The following is an 18,784-nucleotide window of genomic DNA, read 5'->3' on the forward strand; positions in this document are numbered from 1 at the left end:
GTGAATGATAGCGTGGTCATTAGGAATGATGTCAAGATTTTGGTTGACAGGAAAATATGGCTTTCTACTCACTTCTTCATGAAGGATTTCAGTAATGTGTTCTACATCCTTGGCATCAAGATCATAGAGCTAGATCTAGAAAGATATTAGAAATAACCCAAGCTTCGTATATCGAAAAAGTCTTGAATAGGTTCAAGATGGAAAACTCGAAATGGGAGTTCCTTCTAATGAGACACGGATTAAGCTTTCCAAGAATCAATCTCCTAAGATTGATGAGGAAAACATAAAGATGTTTTGGGTTTGATAACATTTGCCAACCATCTACTAAAATCGTATAGACTTCATATGTCTTATGTCGATGAAATACGACACTCATCATATGAACATAATATTCAGTGCAAGTCTCGTTAGAACTCTCTATGATACATGGACACGGACACAGCTATACGAAAAGTTTAAAAGAATTAGGACATGGCACGCCACTGACACGACTACGTATAATATATTTTTTATTATATATGTTCTCAATTTCTCATAAAATTAAAACATGCAATATGAAAAATATCAATATAAAACATAACATCAGCGTGTCTTACATCTAAATTCTTTAGCCAAACGTGACTTCAAAAATATATGCAATAAAAAAATTCTAATATATCCAAATTAGTTAAATCATCATGACTATCTCTCAAATCTTTTAGTGATTTCATTCCAAAACTTTTAGTTTGAGATGGGTGAATTAATTCTTTTTCTTTTGTATCAACCATAATTTTTTTTAAAGATAATCCAATTATAAAAAAATTCAAAATGTGTCGAACAATGCAATAGGCATGTCTGTGGAGTATCTTATTTTATATTTTCGGACATGCTAATGCTGTATCCGACACGTGTCCGATACTGCACCGAGTAATTTTTTGGACTGTCCGTGTATTATAGGGACCCTTGATGCTCATTCTTAGATTTTCTCGACTTGGAACATTTCAGATCAAATCCTCAAAAGTTGATTTTGCAGTTTTTATTAATTGATGATTTCTGAGCTTTGTTGCAATATATGAAAAATACAAAAGAACAATAAGGTAAGGCCAGGCAAATACTTACTCTTATTCATTTAATTCAATGTTACGAAGTGAAAAAATATTACTTAAATAGATTACAAACCAATCAATCTCATGAGCTTTTTGGTCACCTATTATCACAACAATTATTATTAATTAAATACAAAATTATGATTTTGAAAAAATAAGTAAAGAAACAGTAAATAACTTTTCATACAAATATAATTACAATACTATACAAAATTAATTCCACCTACAAATGAAACTATCTCTCTCTATATATATATAATTTGATAATAAATTTTAAATTATCCTCCGAAGAACAAAATCGAACATACCACATACATTTCAAACTATTTTTAATTATCTTAAAAAATAAATTCAACGTAAATATTATTTTTAAAATATACCTATTCAATTTTTATATTTCTCTATGTATCTCCATTAAATAAAATAAAATAAAACATCCTAAAAATGAATTAAACTGTATTTTAACTTGCCCAAAATTCCACATTTTAATAAAAAAAGAATATTAAATACTCTTTTGGAGTAGGCGCCAAAAAGGGAGTGCTCTAATCAAAATATTTTTATTCGTTGCCGAAAAGGATAAGGAAACACATCATATAACCCAATAATAATTAGTCTCTTTCTCTCTCTCTCTCTCTCTAGCCATTGCCCAACACACAACGCCGGTTTAGGATGTCAGTCGCAGCCGCAAACAGCTGGTTCTCCGCCCTCGTTTCCCCCGGTTGCGCCACTTCCAGTCACTCTCTATCATCCAATCGCCTCTTCTGCGCATCACGAAGACCTTATCTATTAAGTGCTTCAAAATCCAGTAAGGATGTGAATCAAAATCCGGTTAAAGGAAAACCGAAGAAATCGCTGAGTAAATCCGCAGAGGTACACTAATGCCATAATCTTAACCATCATGATATGAGCTTGAGATAAATCGGTAGAGTTCATAAGCATATAAATCAACATTAGTATGTTCAGAATCGTAGAATCGAGCTGAAATAATGAGAAATTGAGAGGAATTTGAGGGAGAAGAGGGCAGGGAAGCTGAGAGAAACTAGGGAGAATTAGAGGAGACAGAGACATTGATTTCATTCACATTCCGAAACTCTGGTTTCTGTCCCATCCTATTTCTTCATAATTGAGCTAACTGCTTTCCATACTGTACTTGTGACACAGTATGGAGTAATAATGATGGCGACTATTAGGATCATAACGATGCATCATGTTCTGCACCCAGGGACCTGTGCTGGCTAGCTTTGCATAAGGTCCTGGTTGTGGCGAACACTGCAATGCTAGCTTCACCATCCAGAGGAGCAATGGATGACTCTGATATTATCAATTGATATGACAGAGAACTTTATATTGATGTAGGATCTAACTCCTATATCTTGCCTGTGGTGTTTAATTTCATTTAATGTGTATTGTTTTGAATGAGAAGTATTTGCTTCTTGAATGCGCATTGTATTCATGGATTTCTGGAATCTTGATGATGGAAGGAAAAACTATAGGGGCAAAAATGGACGGTGTTATTGATCTCTACTTTATTGGAAAGACACAAATGCTATTATGTATTTAACTATTTATTAAATATATTGTTTTGGAAATTATGCCAAGCACTTTTGTATCTGGCTCCTGAAAGAGCCCAGTCATAGTATAAGTTTTGAGGTCCTTATAAATACTCATTTTATTTGAAGAGGATAGTCCTGGTACAACCTACTCAAAGAAAAAGATTACTATGCGCCAGTGAAGCCCCTTTATATCTTGCAATTGACTGCAGAAAGAAGCAGTTCTACAGAAGTTTCCATCAATATCAAGAGACGGGAGTTCTTTATCAAATGCAGATGGAAGAAGTACATGGAACAAAACTGGACGATCCCAGTTGACATCATACAAGTCATCTGGCTTACAAAGGAAAGCGAATAAAGGACTTCTGGTTGACTCGACAAAACAGCAGGTGAATAGGCCTAGAAACAGATTATGCAGTCCTTAACCAATGAACTGAATAGGCTCTTGCGTTCTATATACTTGCTATGTGATTAAAGTATTCTGTTTCATTTTGGTCGAGTGTAAACCTGAGGAGACTGATAATCAGCAGTTTCCAAAGTAACTTGTTAATTCGAGGCATAAGATCTGGCAGATGCTGTTTTATAACTTGCCTGCCTATAGCAATGGAGTGATGGTGTGAACGTCTTATTGGAACACAATATTAGCTATCTGGTTCTCCAAACAGTTTCAAAATCTTTCACATCATAGTTAGGGACACTTGTTCGTTTCAGCTATACAGAGAAAATAGTGACTATGTGTCTACTAGTACCTTTGGTATATTGTTGTGTGGTACTAACCAAATTGTATCTGTCGATTATGTTGGCTTTTGATCTTCTCTATGACATTGTTAGTGTTGAGTTTTGTTTCTAACAAGCACAATTTGATTAGAAACAATCTGTGGTTTCATGTTCATCTTCCTCGCATAACTACAGTTGTTCTTCTTGTTGTGGCAATTACCAGTTAGTACCATTGGCTGGGGCCTTTTTGGCTGAGGTTCATTGGCTCACTACCTTAAGTCTAATCAATTATCTTATGTCAGGTAGAGACAGGTAATCTCCAAGATGCTGCTTTCCTTAATGCTGTTGTAAAGGTGCATATCTATAATTTTTATTCTTATATATCTAATGAATTGTGAATTCTTTCTGATTACCTTTTTCCTCTTCATTTAGGTTTACTGTACTCACACTGCGCCAGATTATTCCCTTCCTTGGCAGAAGCAAAGACAGTATACAAGTACTGGAAGGTGGGTCTGCATCTCTCTGTTTTTTTCTATTTTTTTTTTTTTTAAATAGAACTCAAAATAAGAATGCATCTCAGAAATGCATTCTTAATTTTAATTCCCCTTCTAAATTCAGCTTGATAACCTTTTTATTGCAGTGCCTTTATGATTGGCCAGGGGAAGCTTTTGACAAATGCACACTGTGTTGAACACGATACACAGGTAAAAGCGTGAAGCTCTTTCCCTGCCACACATTTGGCTTGCTTATGAAAATGTTGCTTACTTGAGAAGCATGATACTAGTGAGAGGGAGATTACTCATTCCAGCATCAGGGTTTCATTCATTCAGATTGCAACATGTCAATTCTGATGGTGAATCTTAATACCAATCAGCTCTATATACATTTGTCATTATTGAATAGAGATTGCTTCTTGATGGAATCTTTGCTTGATACATGATACAGTGGATTAAGCAAATTAGTTGATATACATGCTTTTCTAGGTAGATGCATATTTTCCTAAAGATCCATACTTTTAGTAACTTTGGTGTGTATTCTTGCCCTAATTTATTTAAATTCTACTATTCTAGGTGTCAAGACCCGTGTATTACTCAAATCCTATCAAATCCATCTTCTTTTCATATCTTCATTCATGCAATTTGTCAACTTCAGGTGATTTTCATGATTGCAGGTCAAAGTGAAGAGAAGAGGGGATGATACGAAATATGTTGCCAAGGTATGTCATGTCACAAATCTAACCTTTTTTGCGTAACAATACAACTGAAACATAAGCAATAGAATCCACATTACGTACCCTATTCCAAGTTAGCCAAAGGCATCAAGGATATTTAATAATTACCACTGCAGCCGCTGGCTACCACAAACACAAATCTTTGTATTATTACCAATATACTAGTCTACTCGAGGTCCTTGGTTTAACCAAACATTCTCAAAGTGACCAAGTGATATACAAAGAAACAAAAGGGAGGGGAGTGACTAGACAAGTGCTTAGTCTATTTCTGCAGTTCACCTTAATGAAGGCTCAAACAATTGTTTACTCTGAATCTTTTCACCTAGTTCCCTGTTTTTTTAAGTCTAGCATCCTGAAACTGCATTCATGGATGATACAGTTGATGATTCTGGATTAAAGCTTTTATAAGTTTTCAGTTTTATTATGATTACTAACACCTTTTAAAGGATATCTCCATTTTAAAATGTAGTATTTGAGTACTGAATATATAGAAATGGAGAACTTTTTGCCAATACTAAAAATTGTTTAAAACAGAGCTTTTCTCATTTATATGTGCCATAATTATTTTTTGTTTTTATTTAATTTATATTTTTGTTGGTACCCAGGTGGGGAAGGGGAAACTCAACTGGAACTTTGATATTGAAGCTTACCCTGTACTCAGTGATTTTATTACAGGTTCTAGCGAGAGGCGTAGAATGTGACATAGCTCTGCTTTCTGTTGAAAGCAAGGAATTCTGGGAAGGAGCCGAGCCTCTTCAACTTGGACACTTGCCTAACTTGCAGGTCACTTGATTCATCTTTCTCTGTTTTCCAACTGATAGCTCGTGCTTTTTCCTTACACATGGGATAATCTCTTTTTATCCTGAAGACCAAGTCTCTTGTTCTGTGCCTTTTCCCTTTCATGCTATCTGCATCATAATTGTGGTATTGGAGGAACTGCTTACTTGGCATCTTACACCAGTCATATTTTAGTTGACAAAGCATACAAATCTAGATCAAAGCTTTATAGTTGGAATTCGAGTGAGAAAATTAAAGGTACTTGGCTGGATGCCATATTGGGACTGTGGTGGTACAGTTTTGGACACTTAAAGATGAATTGAGTTGACTATAATGTGTACTGGACCTGCTTATATTTTATGATCAAACCATTTAAGTGCATTGCATAAGGTGCCGATATTTCTGTCTGTAAATCTTCTATATATTCTTGTTTTCGGTGTTCTATGCTTGATACTTTTATCTGCTTTATCAATTCAGTGCCAGCTTTTACAAATATATGATTTTCATACAACTACCTGGATGCATTGGACAATGCTTATCAAATAGCGCCTGTTCTGTTTATCCGATTCTGATGTGACAAACATAATCCCAAATTTCTTACTTGTTCCTATGCTTTTTCCCCCATGAAACTTGCAGGATGCAGTGACTGTTGTGGGATATCCACTTGGAGGAGAAACCATATCTGTGTCTAAGGGTGTGGTATCAAGAATTGAGGTTCGTTCACCTATCAAGCTCTCATACTTAATACAAAAGAAATATGAAACAGGCTGTCAATCAAAGATTTTGAGGACGTGGACTGCTGGATGGTAACTGCAAGTGTAGTGTCGATGTGTAATTCATCATTTTCTTGGATAAAGCATTTTGAATTTAATAGAGAAATTTTTGCTAATGGACTTTGAATTTTGTTATGTAGCAATTTTATTATTTGGACAAAAAATGAAGCAGAGTCTCATCTATCACTTAGGGGGGAGTTAGAAAATTGTGGAAGAATTGTGTAATTCCAAAGAACCAGATGTGAAAAATATTATCATGGAATTGTGTATGACTCAGAAAAGAATTTTAACTATTATTCAAGTAGCTCCTAAAGTTCTCCACACCATTATCAGAGATCTCCAGTGAAATGCAAAACACCTTTCTTTCTCTAATAAAGCACCAGGGTTGAGCAAGTCTGACTTGTTGCCACATATAAATACAGTTTGTTTGCTTTCTGAATCCAAGTGTTGACCTGTATCATGTATCGAATCCACATATTTAAATAGCTGCATGATAAACTTCTTGTTTATGTAAATGAACTAACATAGATAGGAAAGAGTAACAATAGAACACCTAATCCTTGGTATGCATAATGGCAAAAACTTGTCATAAACTATCAGGTGACATCATATGCTCATGGATCTTCGGAGTTGCTTGGTATTCAAATCGATGCTGCAATAAATCCTGGTCAGTATAACTAGGATTGTTCTGCTCTATGTGTAACTATTTGTTGATGCTCCAGTTAGCCATATTTTTCTATTTGCTAATTGATAATAGTATTAATACATATCTCTAAGTTGTATTTTATTCCTATGCTATATTCTGCTATTGCTTATGCTAATCATATTTTAGGTAATAGTGGTGGTCCTGCATTTAATGACCAAGGAGAGTGCATTGGAGTGGCATTTCAGGTAGGGTCTCTAATTATATTTGAATGTTAAGTAAATTATTTTTTAGATATTAGATCTTTTTATGGGAATAATCTTTTGTCATGCTGCATTTTTGCAAGTCACATGCCTTCTGATTTCTGTTATCTTTTCCACTAAACTGTTCTGTGGTCCTAATTTTAAGATCAGATGTTTTTCCTGTCACTTATCGTCAGCTCCTTATAAATATCATATTCTCAGAAAATCTTTCGTTTAGGTATACAGATCTGATGATGTTGAGAATATTGGCTATGTAATTCCAACAACAGTTGTGTCTCATTTTCTTGAAGACTATGAGAGAAATGGGAAATACACTGGTGAGGCTTCCTCCTTATGGAGCAATTATTGCATTCTGGACAACCAAATTATAAGAGTTACTCTGATAGTCTGATATTGGCATAATCAATTATTGTGTTTGGACATTTTGGAATAAATAACAATGTATTCTTGCTATCACTATGCGTAGGAATGCAAAACTAATAGGCTGATATAACAGTTTTAGACAAACTAAACTCCGATATGCCAGGAGGGGTTGTGGGATTCACTTGGTACAATGTTCAATCTTGAGAGATTCAATTGGCATGCAAGATATTCAGAAGGAACCAATGAAGATAAAAGGATAACAACTTTGTGGAACTCCTTAAAATATCCTAAAATTATTAAATACCTATAAAAACCAAATTCTTGCTGTAGCTCCCTGTAATCTGTATGTTGAAGTTATCATATATTGTTGTAGACATTGTGAATGTTAGCTGCTTAATTCTACTCATCTGCTTGATATATGGTGTGCTCATCTTTAAAGAAATCTGATACTTGTTAAATTAATTCTGGTGACCCGCTCCTATGACTAGCATTAAGACACAGCATAGATTTTCCTGAACTGCTAGGTTGGTACATGTAGTTGACAGCCCATCTTTTCTCTTTCAGCTAATGGCTCCATCAAGTTTGTAAGTCATGAGAATTAGAAATGGGCCTGTTTATATTGCAGGAGACAAGTTGTCTTTGATCTAATAGTGCCTGGATGAGGATATGAGCTCCGCACAGAGGCAATGAGCCAATGCTCCAGCTCTTGGCTAGCATTCAAGATTTAGGGGTTGCAAAGAAACAGAAAGGACACATGAAACAAATGCAAATCTCATTCAATATGATTGCTGGCTGTCCCTGAAAACTAACAGGGAATTCGCTAGTTCCTCCAGCACAGAATATTCAGCCTCACTAAGCTGCAGATAAGAGCTAGTACTTCTTTGAATTCACATCCTCATGACTGAATTCTTGATATGGGCACCATTGAAACTGATAAAATACCAGTCCATCAATAGGGTTCTACTTTGCAAGGATTAGAAGCAGTACCATGCTCCCGATGTCACACATGGAGTAGTGGTCCATTTCCTTCTCTGTCATCATGTCAGATTCTCTCATAAAGTACAACATCTTTGCTTTCCTATGGATCGCTAGCTTTTATGCCTTCCTCATGTCCCTTTGCATAAAACAGCAAGTTTCTCACTTGTCCTTGTGTTATGTTGTTTCTCTCTTTATACTGTCCATTAGATTCATTCTCACCTAACCAACCTGGTCATGTAGTGAACCAAATAGATAGAGGTTGCACTAGTCATAATCTTACTTCGACCTCATGGGATGTGAAAAAGTCTGAGTTGTCTTCATAGTTTATTGGTTTTCTAGACTTGCACTTGGTTAATTTCCTCCAGTACAAGATCTTCCTGTAGCTAGGCTTGTCAATGCACGGGTATTACCCTCCCCGGACCCATACCTAATGAATACCCATTATAGTTATTTATATACCCAATCCGGACCCTACCCATAGAATACGCATTGAGTCTAGGTGGATACCCAAAACAACCGGGTCCCATTTGGATCTTACCCAATAAATTTTTTATTACTTTCTTCATAGTAAGTCTGTAAAATTAAAATTTCATTTTAAATATACATCAAATTCAAACAATAAAATTTCCAAAAAAGAATGAATCAGTTTTGTGTTTGTTATGATATCATGAGATCATGTTACTAGATTAATTTATTAAAAATATTTTATGAGCTTTTGGTTGATAAAATAAAAGTTGTTCAAATTTTCAGCCCGTACAAATTGACCATATCTGAAATTTAAATAATTATCTTGGGTTTGTTAAATAATAGACTGTTATAATCAATTACTTTTAACTTTCCACTTTCATTTGATATTTTTTACAATTCAAATTCGAACAACTTAACTAATTTAAATTTCTTAATATTTTTTCATTTTCTAAATTATCACGTTATGTTCAAATTAATTTCTCAGAAACTTAATTTGGAGTTGTCACTATAATAATAAATATGAAAAATTTTGTTAAATCATCAATAAATAAAAAAAATATAAATAAATTGTTGAGATTCATGAATTGATTCTACAAATAACTGTAAAATCACAACAAAAACACAACAAAATCTTATTGATTCTTGTGATATCTATATTTGATTTTGAAGATATGTCCTTATTTTTATGTTATACACATATGTAATTCACTTATATAAATAGGTGGAGGTTATATCACCAAACTAAGAGAGAATAATATGATTTAGCCCTTTGGGCATTCGTCTCTTGGAGGTAGGTCATATGACCAAACCACGTAAATGTTCGTCTTTTGTTTCTCTTCACTTATCCAAAACTCTGACATGGTATCAGAGCGGGTTTCTCAAAAAAAAAAAAAAAGAGAGCCTGCTGAAACCTAGTTGCGCGCTACCGCCTGGAACCCTAACTGCTGCGCTAAAATTGCTTGTGCTATGTAGGCAAACTGGCTCCACCAAGCCTTGCGGGTGGTCTACACCTAAATTGTTTGTCGTTCCGCTCTCATTCTTAACTAACTTTTCTACTCCTGTCGGTGTTCTACACCTAATTTGTTTGTCTGTCTGATCGACCTTGCTTCTATGGGCTAAGTGTCTTTCTACTGGTGCTTTGCACCTAAAATAGTCATGTGACATGATGTCTACTGTGGATGTGTGTGCATGGCATGACGACGCCTTGACCTCCAGTGACCTCCCCTGGCTTCACACTGAAAGAAAAGTTTTCACTTACATTGTCCAAGTTGAATATTACAATCAAGATCTCCATGTCCAACTTGAGGGGGAGTGTTGAGAATCATGAATTGATTCTCCAAATAATTGTAAAATCACAAGAGAATAACAGCAAAATCTTAGTGATTCTTGTGATATCTGTATGATCGATTTTGGAGATATTTCCTTATTTTTATGTTATACACATATGTAATTCACCTATATAAATAGGTGGAGGTTATATCATCAAACTAAGAGAATAAATGTTCGTCTTTTGTTTTTCCCTTCACTTATCTAAACTCTAACATAAATATTTACAAAATTTAAAAAACTTTAGATGTCAAGTAAATCTAATTTATTGATTTAGCAAAAGTTTACAAATTCAACTCTTTTAAATTGATGAATAAATATGCATTTCGGGATAAAGTTTACCCATACCCACGGATACTCAGGGTCTAAACCCCTACCCAAAATATTTATTTAATGGGTATGGGTCTGGGTCTAAGTAATAGCTATTTTAATGGGTTTGAGTTTGGGTGTTGCCCACCCATTAATAGGTATACCTGTTGCTCAGTGATGAGGTGCCACACCTAAAGCAGACATGCAATTGTAGTCTCATTTTAATTTCTTTAATATATATAATCTTGTAATACAATAAACTGTTTCTTTGGTATGGTGAACATTTGGTAAAACCTGAAGATATTCTTTCTCCTAATTATGGAAGCTTGTTGACGGATGTCTTTCCATAAACTCTCAGGTTTCCCTTGTCTTGGAGTGCTGTTGCAGAAATTGGAGAATCCAGCTCTGAGGACTTGCTTAAAAGTGCCAACTAATGAGGTTTCTCTCCTTTTCCCCACTGGCTCTGGCTGAATGTTTACAGTTTATGCTAATGTTGTTTGACATAAAGGCTGCAGACTATGTTATTCCGAACCTCAAGTTCTTAAATCCTTTGGAGTTAAGTTAGGGTGTCATATTACTTACATGCTAAGAGATCTATTATTTATTTCAAACTTCTGAAAGGGACTTATATCTGGGACACTGAAGGCAGTTTGGCTGTAGAAATTATGAGCAGGAGAGAGCAAAATGGAGTGAGTTGCTTTGGAATCATTATGATGCTCTTGGACGAATTATCAGAAGAAGCAGATAGTTAAACACCTTTTTTCGATAGCAATTATTTATCATTGGGTCGACAAAGCGAACTCGACTTGTCTACCAAATGCTTCCAGATAGCAAAGAGATCTACCTGGAACATGATTGGCCAATCAAAATAAGAAATTTGTCCTCTGGCTCTGAACAAACTTCTCAGTGATGAAGTCATGTGCATGTGTAGGTGCAAGGCCAAATCCACAGTCCAAGTGCACTTTACCCAAAAACTGGTTGCCTTTATTAATAACACAAGGAAAATTAACTAAGCTTTTCATGATAACTGTTTCCAAATCTACATTGTAACATAATCCTGGACTTAGTGAATGAAAATGAGTTAAAGTTGGCACTTAGACTGCAGAATCGATGTAAACATTGATCAGAGGAAGTGAATGCTAACGTCCTATAGTGTTTGCCGTGATCCCTGCATCCACCAATGCGAATCAGATCTCATGTCCATATAGCAAATTAAGGTACCTAACCTTGTTATCACCAGTATTCGTAAAAAAGAGTTTGACTAGTTTGAACTCAGAAGAAGAAAATAAATTGGGGTTTGAACTATATATTAATTATTAGATTTTTATATTTTTCTTGTGGTGAAACCTGCTAGAACATGTTCTTTTCACTGCCAAATCATTAACAATCAGCTGGACTGCTGATTTGCTTTTAATATCTCCTTGGTCTGGTTCAACTCTGACCTTATATATTCACAATCTGTTTGTCTCTGCAGGGTGTACTTGTGAGGAAAGTTGAGCCAACTTCCCATGCCACTAGTGCGTTGAAGGAGGTAAGTCTACTTCATAAAGTTCAGTGAGTTCTTTGATTTTTCCTGCTTTGGGTTCTGACCTCAGATAATGACTTTCCTTGATATGTCCTTAACTCAGTTCTTCGTTTTCTTTTTCATACTTTCCATGACTGTCTCAATCTAGTTCTAATACTTGATCTGGTGACTTTGCCGCTGCCAAATGCTAAAACATGCATTTATTCAGTTACCATTAATTTCTTGTCCTTTCTATATGTGTTCATCATTCTTCTGTTCCATGGTGATCGTAAAATCCTATCCAATACTGTTTTGGTCCTTTTATTCCTCAATTACATTTGCCAGCAGAAGTGGAAGAAAATTCTAAGTAGTTTACAAGTGCTTACTAGTGAGAACCATCTATCTGTAGAAAAGTAGATTATTTATTTGCAGAAGGCTGGAAGAAATGCTAAATTTTCTTCAGTGGGCGGTGGAATATGCACCAGTTGTCATTCTTATTGTTCACGATTTATGTGAAGTTTCACTAGAAATTTGACCTGTTGCTAAAAATCAGGTTCTATAGTGAACGGCAAAATAAATCTTTAGTGTAGGCAGTTTTTTAATTGAAAACCCTTTCTGTGACTTTGTACTGGAATTTAAAACAATATCGAAACTAACAAATCCAATTACTTGGTTAGGCTGATAATGTTTCTTTATTGTGTTGTGCCATCTTATTGACACTGATTTTGCATGTTCCGGTGTTTCTAAATATAGCAAAGGTATACTTTTCTACTTTTTTTTGCAGTAGTAAACATTGTCAAAGACACTGGTGTACACCAAATAATTGGTTCTTTAATTGCCTTCCAGGGGGATGTCATTGTAAGCTTTGACAATGTTCGTGTTGGGTGTGAAGGGATGGTACCTTTTCGATCAACAGAGCGGATTGCATTTCGCTATCTTATCAGTCAAAAGTAAAAGTTACATTGACAAAAAAACTGGATTTCACATTGATCTCATTGTGGAGTCATCTGAATACTGTTTTATTGGTCATTTTCTGCATAACCTACATCCCATAGTGTTGTCCATCTGAATACTTACTGATTATTTCTTAGTTAGCCTGGATTCTGTTCAAAGAATACAATTGGCTCATTGCGTCACATCTCTACGAAGTCAATTTGAGAATTCACACCTTTTTCTGTCATTCTGATACTTCACAATTTGTGTAGTAGTATTAATTTGAAAAATGTAGCACCTTGTAATGTCTGAATTAAAGACCTACAAATGCATTTGGTTTTCTTGTAAGCTGATACTTTGTCCAAAACTGATGCTTAATGTCAGATTTACTGGTGGCGTAGCAAACATTGGCATAATTAGGGGAGGGCAATTTATGGAAGTTCAAGTTGTTTTGAATCCGCGAGTACATTTGGTAAACTAAAAGTATTTTCTTGTAGGAATTGACAGTTTCCTTTTCAGAATATGAGTTAAAACTTCGCTATTTACTCTTCTTATACTTTCTTGAAGGTTCCTTATCATATTGAAGGTGGTCAGCCATCATACTTAATAGTTGCTGGTTTGGTGTTTACCCCTCTTTCAGAACCTCTGATAGAGTATGTTAGATTTATTCATTTATTTGACTTACTCTGTCTTCAGTTTAGTGTGCTTATATATTCTGGTGATTCTAATACTAAATGTGACCCAATCTGTCTATTTGATAGGGAAGAATGTGAAGATAGCATCGGGGTAAGTTTTTTTTCTTCATTCATTCTCTCAGCGACCTTCACAAGATCATCGCGCTGATAGTTTCTCCTTATGATCAGTTGAAATTGTTGGCCAAAGCTCGGTACTCTATGGCAAAGTTCAAAGGGGAACAGATTGTGATCCTATCACAGGTATGTACAAGATTATATGCCCTCTAAAACTGGCATCTCCTCAAAATTTCATTCTATAAATTGTCTGATTGAGTTGCATAGAGTGTGAATACCCCCATTACTTGTAAGGATCTCCCAAACATAAGTTTGCAAGTAGAGCCAAGACATTTTACTGGAGCATTATAGTGAGCTGCTCCCCATAAAAGAAACAAGTATAAAAACTCTTCATATTGCCACTTCATGCGCTTTTGCTCACTTTTTATGACTTTGTATTAAGCACAGGTATTAGCAAATGAAGAAAACATTGGATATGAAGATATGAGCAATGAGCAGGCAAGTCAAAAGTATCCAAGTTTGAAATCCTTCCATGCTTCAAGTTTATCATTATGAAGCTCAAAAGAATTCTGTAACAGGTCTTGAAGTTAAATGGCACTTGGATTAGAAATATTCACCACCTGGCTCATCTGGTTGATTGTAAGTTCTAAGGATATCTTGTTCATTTCTCTTAACCTGAATAGTTCTAGCACTAACAAAGTGTTGCATTTGATCAGCTTGCAAGGACAAATACTTGGTGTTTGAGTTCGATGACAACTTTTTGGTTGTATTGGAGAGGGAATCAGCATTGGCTGCATCAACCAGCATACTCAAAGGCTATGGAATTAGATCTGAAAGATCTTCTGATCTTTTGGAGCCATACGTCAACTCTATATTACAGAATGAAGGAGCTATGGATCAGCATCAATTTGGTGATAGTCCTGTTTCAAATTCGGAGTTTGGATATGATGGGCTTCTTTGGGCATAAGTGGTCACACATTACAATAGTTGCTTTTTTGCCTGCATTCGTATTTTTTATGTAACATTCCTATTGTTTTTCCCGAAGATCTTTTTCACTCTTAGGTCAGAAATAATTCTTGTAGAGTCCAAGGTATTCTCTCATGTGCTGTAATCTGTCTCTCTTAACCATTTCTGAGAACATTAGGCTTCTTTTTTCTCCTTATTATTCTGAATTGTGCTGGAGACTTGTAATACTAGGTGTAGTAGAATACTGGATTTAATTTATATCTGATATATAGAAGGGAATAAGACGTCATTTGAAATAGAAATTGGGTTGCCTAGGGCGATTAAATTCAGTCTTCAAATAAGATAAAGCAACAGTGACTCTGAATTTCCAAGTTGGGATATTTCAGAGATGGAAAAAGGCTAGCAGTTTTGGAGCCGAAACGAAAAAGAAACAAAACTATGATTGAAGTACTGCAGTGAAGTGGATAAGAAATTAGTTGCTGGAATTGGGTTTATTGTCTCGCTTGTGCTAGGGCCTGGGCTCAACCCAACAGAACACATCGTTACACTCAACTCGGCTTAGTCTGTCGCCCGGACCCGACACAAAAGTACAACCTGATACGGCCGTCAGACCAGTTTGCCGTCCGGCCTCGGTCAATTCCCATCTGTCGACTCCCGCCCAATAGAGTCTTCCAGTAATTCTTAGTTGGACTTGATGTGCTTTTATCTTGGCCCAATTAAGGATTTCCTAGTAGAACGACGTTCATTTGCGGCTCAAATCACAGCCTTCAAAAATTGTCTGGAAATCTCTCTCCACGACCCCAAACTTTAGAACCTCACAGATGTCTTTCCCTGTAAGAATTCTAGCAACAAATTCTTCGATCAGGTGTCTTAGGTGTTATTATCTATAATACAACATGTTACATTACTTTTTTCTGCTCTTTCCCTTTGTCAAATCATTAGTGCGTCCAATTTGTTGAATTCGATCCCTTCGATTCCAAGTTTGAACCTAAGCTATAGAGAGAGAGAGACAGAGACAGAAAACTAATACAAAACCAAGTAAAAGGCTAGAGAGAGAGAGAGAGACAGAAAACTAATACAAAACCAAGTAAAAGGCTAGAGAGAGAGAGCCCAAAACCCTCCCAAAATTCTAATCTGAAAGGCGATTTGTCCTATGCACGAATTTGATTAATACTAATGTGCTCTTTTCATACACAAGAATTTCACGGGCTCGTGAATGGTAGCAAACAGCCATTTAGGAAAAAGACAGCATCACTCTGTTCACCCTTCATGTGTTTCCAGAACAAATTCCATTTATCAATTCTTGTCCCTTTGCTCAACATCTTTAGCTGTTTCCTCAGTGTGCCGCCCAATCACACCCTGCCACCTATTCATTCCCCCGCCCCCCAACCCCCACCCCAACCCACCCTCGTCATGATATCACTCCGGTCTCTAATCATTCACTCATTCATCTCTCTGTCAAAATAACTGCATTTATTTCAGTACCCTTTAAAGCTATTGTTTTTGTCACAAAAAAAAAGAAAAAAATAGCAGAGCATTGATACCCTTATCATTAATGGCATACTCTATAACCCCATTCTTGATTGTTCTTTTATCCATCTTTATGGCAATTTCATCATCACTAGCCAACCTGCCAGCTTCTACTATTTCTGCTGCACCTGCATTGCTACCTGATCCTATTTCTCCTTCATCTCCACCACCAGCACTCTCTCCAGATATTACTCCTCTATTTCCTTCACCTGCTGGCTCTGAGCTTTCTCCAACTGAATCATCAGTTCCCATCATACCCTCAAGTCCTAGCCCACCTAACCCTGATGTAGTGGCAGCTCCAGGCCCTGATATGGCATTTCCGCCATCTGGGCTGTTACCGGATTCTTCTTCACTCAGGTTGAATCTGCCAGGTTTCTTGATTCCAATGTTGGTTTCTTGTTTGGTGGCATTTGGTTTAATGTAGCTGTCTGGTTAGTTTATCTCTGGCGATTAGGTATGATGGGTTTGGTTAATTGACAGTTCCACATTGTTGCATTGTGATTTTGTGTAGATTATGAATAAAGTAGTTGCGTTCATGTTCAGTAGTGTGTATCTTTTGTTGTGGGAATTGCTCCTTGAGATAGTACCTTAATAATGCCTTCAGATATCTGTGCTTCTCATCACACTTTCCTCTGGTTGTCTTGATTTGGTTGAATTCTTGCTTCCCATAGTCACAGACTCACAGGTCGGCTGGCCATTCGGATTGGGTTATTCGGGTTCTGACCTTATCCGAACGGGTTTGGCTAAAATGAGTTGGATGATTTTTATAATTTTCGTTTCGAGCTTAATGCGCTCCAACATTTTTTAAATAATAATAAAATATAAACATTTCAAATTTAAAAATAAGAGAAAGAAAAGAGAGAGATTTGTTGATACTATTAAAAAGTAAGGTAAAGAAGAAAACTATTTATGAATGGGTTGATTTACTTGTCATATTAATATGGGTAAATTACAATTTCTTTCAAAGTTTGACGTAATTACAAATGTTCATTCGTTGTTTAAAAAATTATAAATATTCTTCTTTATGTTTGATAAAATTATTTAATCTTTGGACAAATGTATGAAGTTGTCAACTTTATTCTTACTATATTTTTTTTTCTTTTCTTAAAAAAAGAAAGACTTACACTAGAAAATTGAATAGGGTGGATGGAAAAATTTTAAAATTTATAAAAAAAAATATATATTCACTTAGTTCATAAAAAATTAAAAAATTTAAAAAATAAATATAATTATAACTTTTAATTCATATGGGCATTTTGATCGGTTCATCCCAAAAAATTGATAGAAACTTAAAGGATTTGACTAATTGTTAGACGATCGTTAAAATTAAGGAGTATTAATAATTTTTTAAACAAGGAGGAATATTCATAATTATAACAAATTTCAGGAGAGAATGTTGTAATTTACCAAATTAATATTATGAATTGGATTATTTTATCTACTATTTTAAATAGTTGTGATGCTATATTACTTTTGAACATTAATGAGTTGATGCTATGATTTGATATTGAACTTTTGTATAATATTGAAAAAAGTCAAGCCATACCGTACATATAAATTACAATTTACAGGCATAAATTATTTAATAAATAAAACAAACGAACATGCTTTCAAATACTTTTTAAGAAGAAAAAGTTCGATCATTTGATACCGGGTACCTGAATTATTTGGTTATTTGGATTTATCGGGCTTGTCAAGAGTAGCAAAAAATATACTACTGAAAAGCCCGACAGCGGCCACCCCTGGTGTCAAGAGCCGTCCGTGCACTCGGCATTCTTGACGTGCATTTCGACCACTCAAACGTTCTACATGGTCGATCAATCAACTTTCATCGACAGACGCTGGACATCCGCAGTCTTAGAGTCCTGGGTGTTGGTCTTTTACTTATTTTTTATTTACTTTCTGTTGTTTAGATTGCTCATGGGGACGTTACGCCTCCTGATGTGCATTTTTCAGCTATTTCAATATCTAGTGTTTTCAATAGGATTTATTTTTTTAATCCTATTATAGGGGGAAATGAGTATAAGAAGCTTGGCTTAGTAACGTATTAGAGTCCCCTTCAAGACAATCCCCTTGCTCTAGCATATTGATCATTGTATTTGCACTTTTTAGTTTAGTGCAATCTACTTTTTGAAATCGTGTGTTTGAATTGCTGTCATTGCGTTATTGCTTTCGTATTGTGATTCCTGTCGGCGCGCTGCGTTAGTGCCGAGCGGGAGTGTATGTTGAGATTGGCAGAAGTAGTTAGCGGACTACTAGCCACACGGTGCGCTTTGCGGAAGGCGCCTCGTGAGAGGTGGTATCAGAACCTCGTGCCGAGAAGGGGCCGAGGCGGGTTGCGATGGCCCAAACGAATGCTGCTGCTGTAAAGGTATCGGGGCAAGATGCAGAGAGCCCGCGACACGCAGCCTCGCCTAGCGAGCGAACTGAGAACCCGGAGGACGGACACTCCCGGTTGAATGAATTGGAGGAGAAGGTCTCTTCCTTAGAGTCTGAGATCACGGTGTTGAATTCGGAGTTGGACGAATGTCGGCAGGTGATTCAAGATGGCTGGTGCCTGTAGAGGCGTTGGTTTTGCCGATATGCAGCGTGATATGGAACAGATGTCTATCCAGATTG

At 35.9% G+C, this 18,784-nt stretch overlaps 1 protein-coding gene across 2 annotated transcripts; it reads left to right on the forward strand.

Moving 5' to 3' along the window:
- The first annotated feature begins 1,663 nt into the window (after positions 1-1,663).
- On the forward strand, positions 1,664-14,937 carry LOC105165250 (protease Do-like 2, chloroplastic). Of its 2 annotated transcripts, none has more exons than XR_016065975.1 (21): positions 1,664-1,955; positions 2,848-3,024; positions 3,655-3,705; positions 3,785-3,858; positions 3,993-4,056; positions 4,524-4,568; positions 5,259-5,366; positions 5,997-6,074; positions 6,734-6,800; positions 6,966-7,024; positions 7,257-7,356; positions 10,842-10,921; positions 11,958-12,014; positions 12,834-12,937; positions 13,305-13,392; positions 13,488-13,573; positions 13,682-13,706; positions 13,784-13,855; positions 14,112-14,167; positions 14,248-14,308; positions 14,386-14,422. XR_016065975.1 is itself a non-coding variant. In XM_088881810.1 (21 exons), exons 1-21 carry the CDS (start codon positions 1,755-1,757, stop codon positions 14,634-14,636), a joined length of 1,899 nt encoding a protein of 632 aa, XP_088737936.1. In that variant the 5' UTR covers positions 1,666-1,754; the 3' UTR covers positions 14,637-14,937. The 2 variants fall into 2 exon arrangements, 1 of the variants encoding a protein (XP_088737936.1); XM_088881810.1 differs by having other exon boundaries at positions 1,666-1,955; positions 14,117-14,167; positions 14,386-14,937.
- Positions 14,938-18,784: the final 3,847 nt, after the last annotated feature.

Source organism: Sesamum indicum, linkage group LG6 (genome assembly GCF_026168435.1).
Source record: "Sesamum indicum cultivar Baizhima isolate 11 linkage group LG6, ASM2616843v1, whole genome shotgun sequence".
NCBI classification, from domain to species: domain Eukaryota; kingdom Viridiplantae; phylum Streptophyta; class Magnoliopsida; order Lamiales; family Pedaliaceae; genus Sesamum; species Sesamum indicum.

Excerpts from the sequence above, each read along its gene's own strand:
- LOC105165250 (XM_088881810.1), top strand. The coding sequence starts at position 1,755 with ATGTCAGTCGCAGCCGCAAACAGCTGGTTCTCCGCCCTCGTTTCCCCC. Across the intron at positions 4,569-5,258 it reads ATACGAAATATGTTGCCAAG|GTTCTAGCGAGAGGCGTAGA; the intron begins GTATGTCATGTC and ends ATTTTATTACAG. Across the intron at positions 12,015-12,833 it reads CCACTAGTGCGTTGAAGGAG|GGGGATGTCATTGTAAGCTT; the intron begins GTAAGTCTACTT and ends ATTGCCTTCCAG.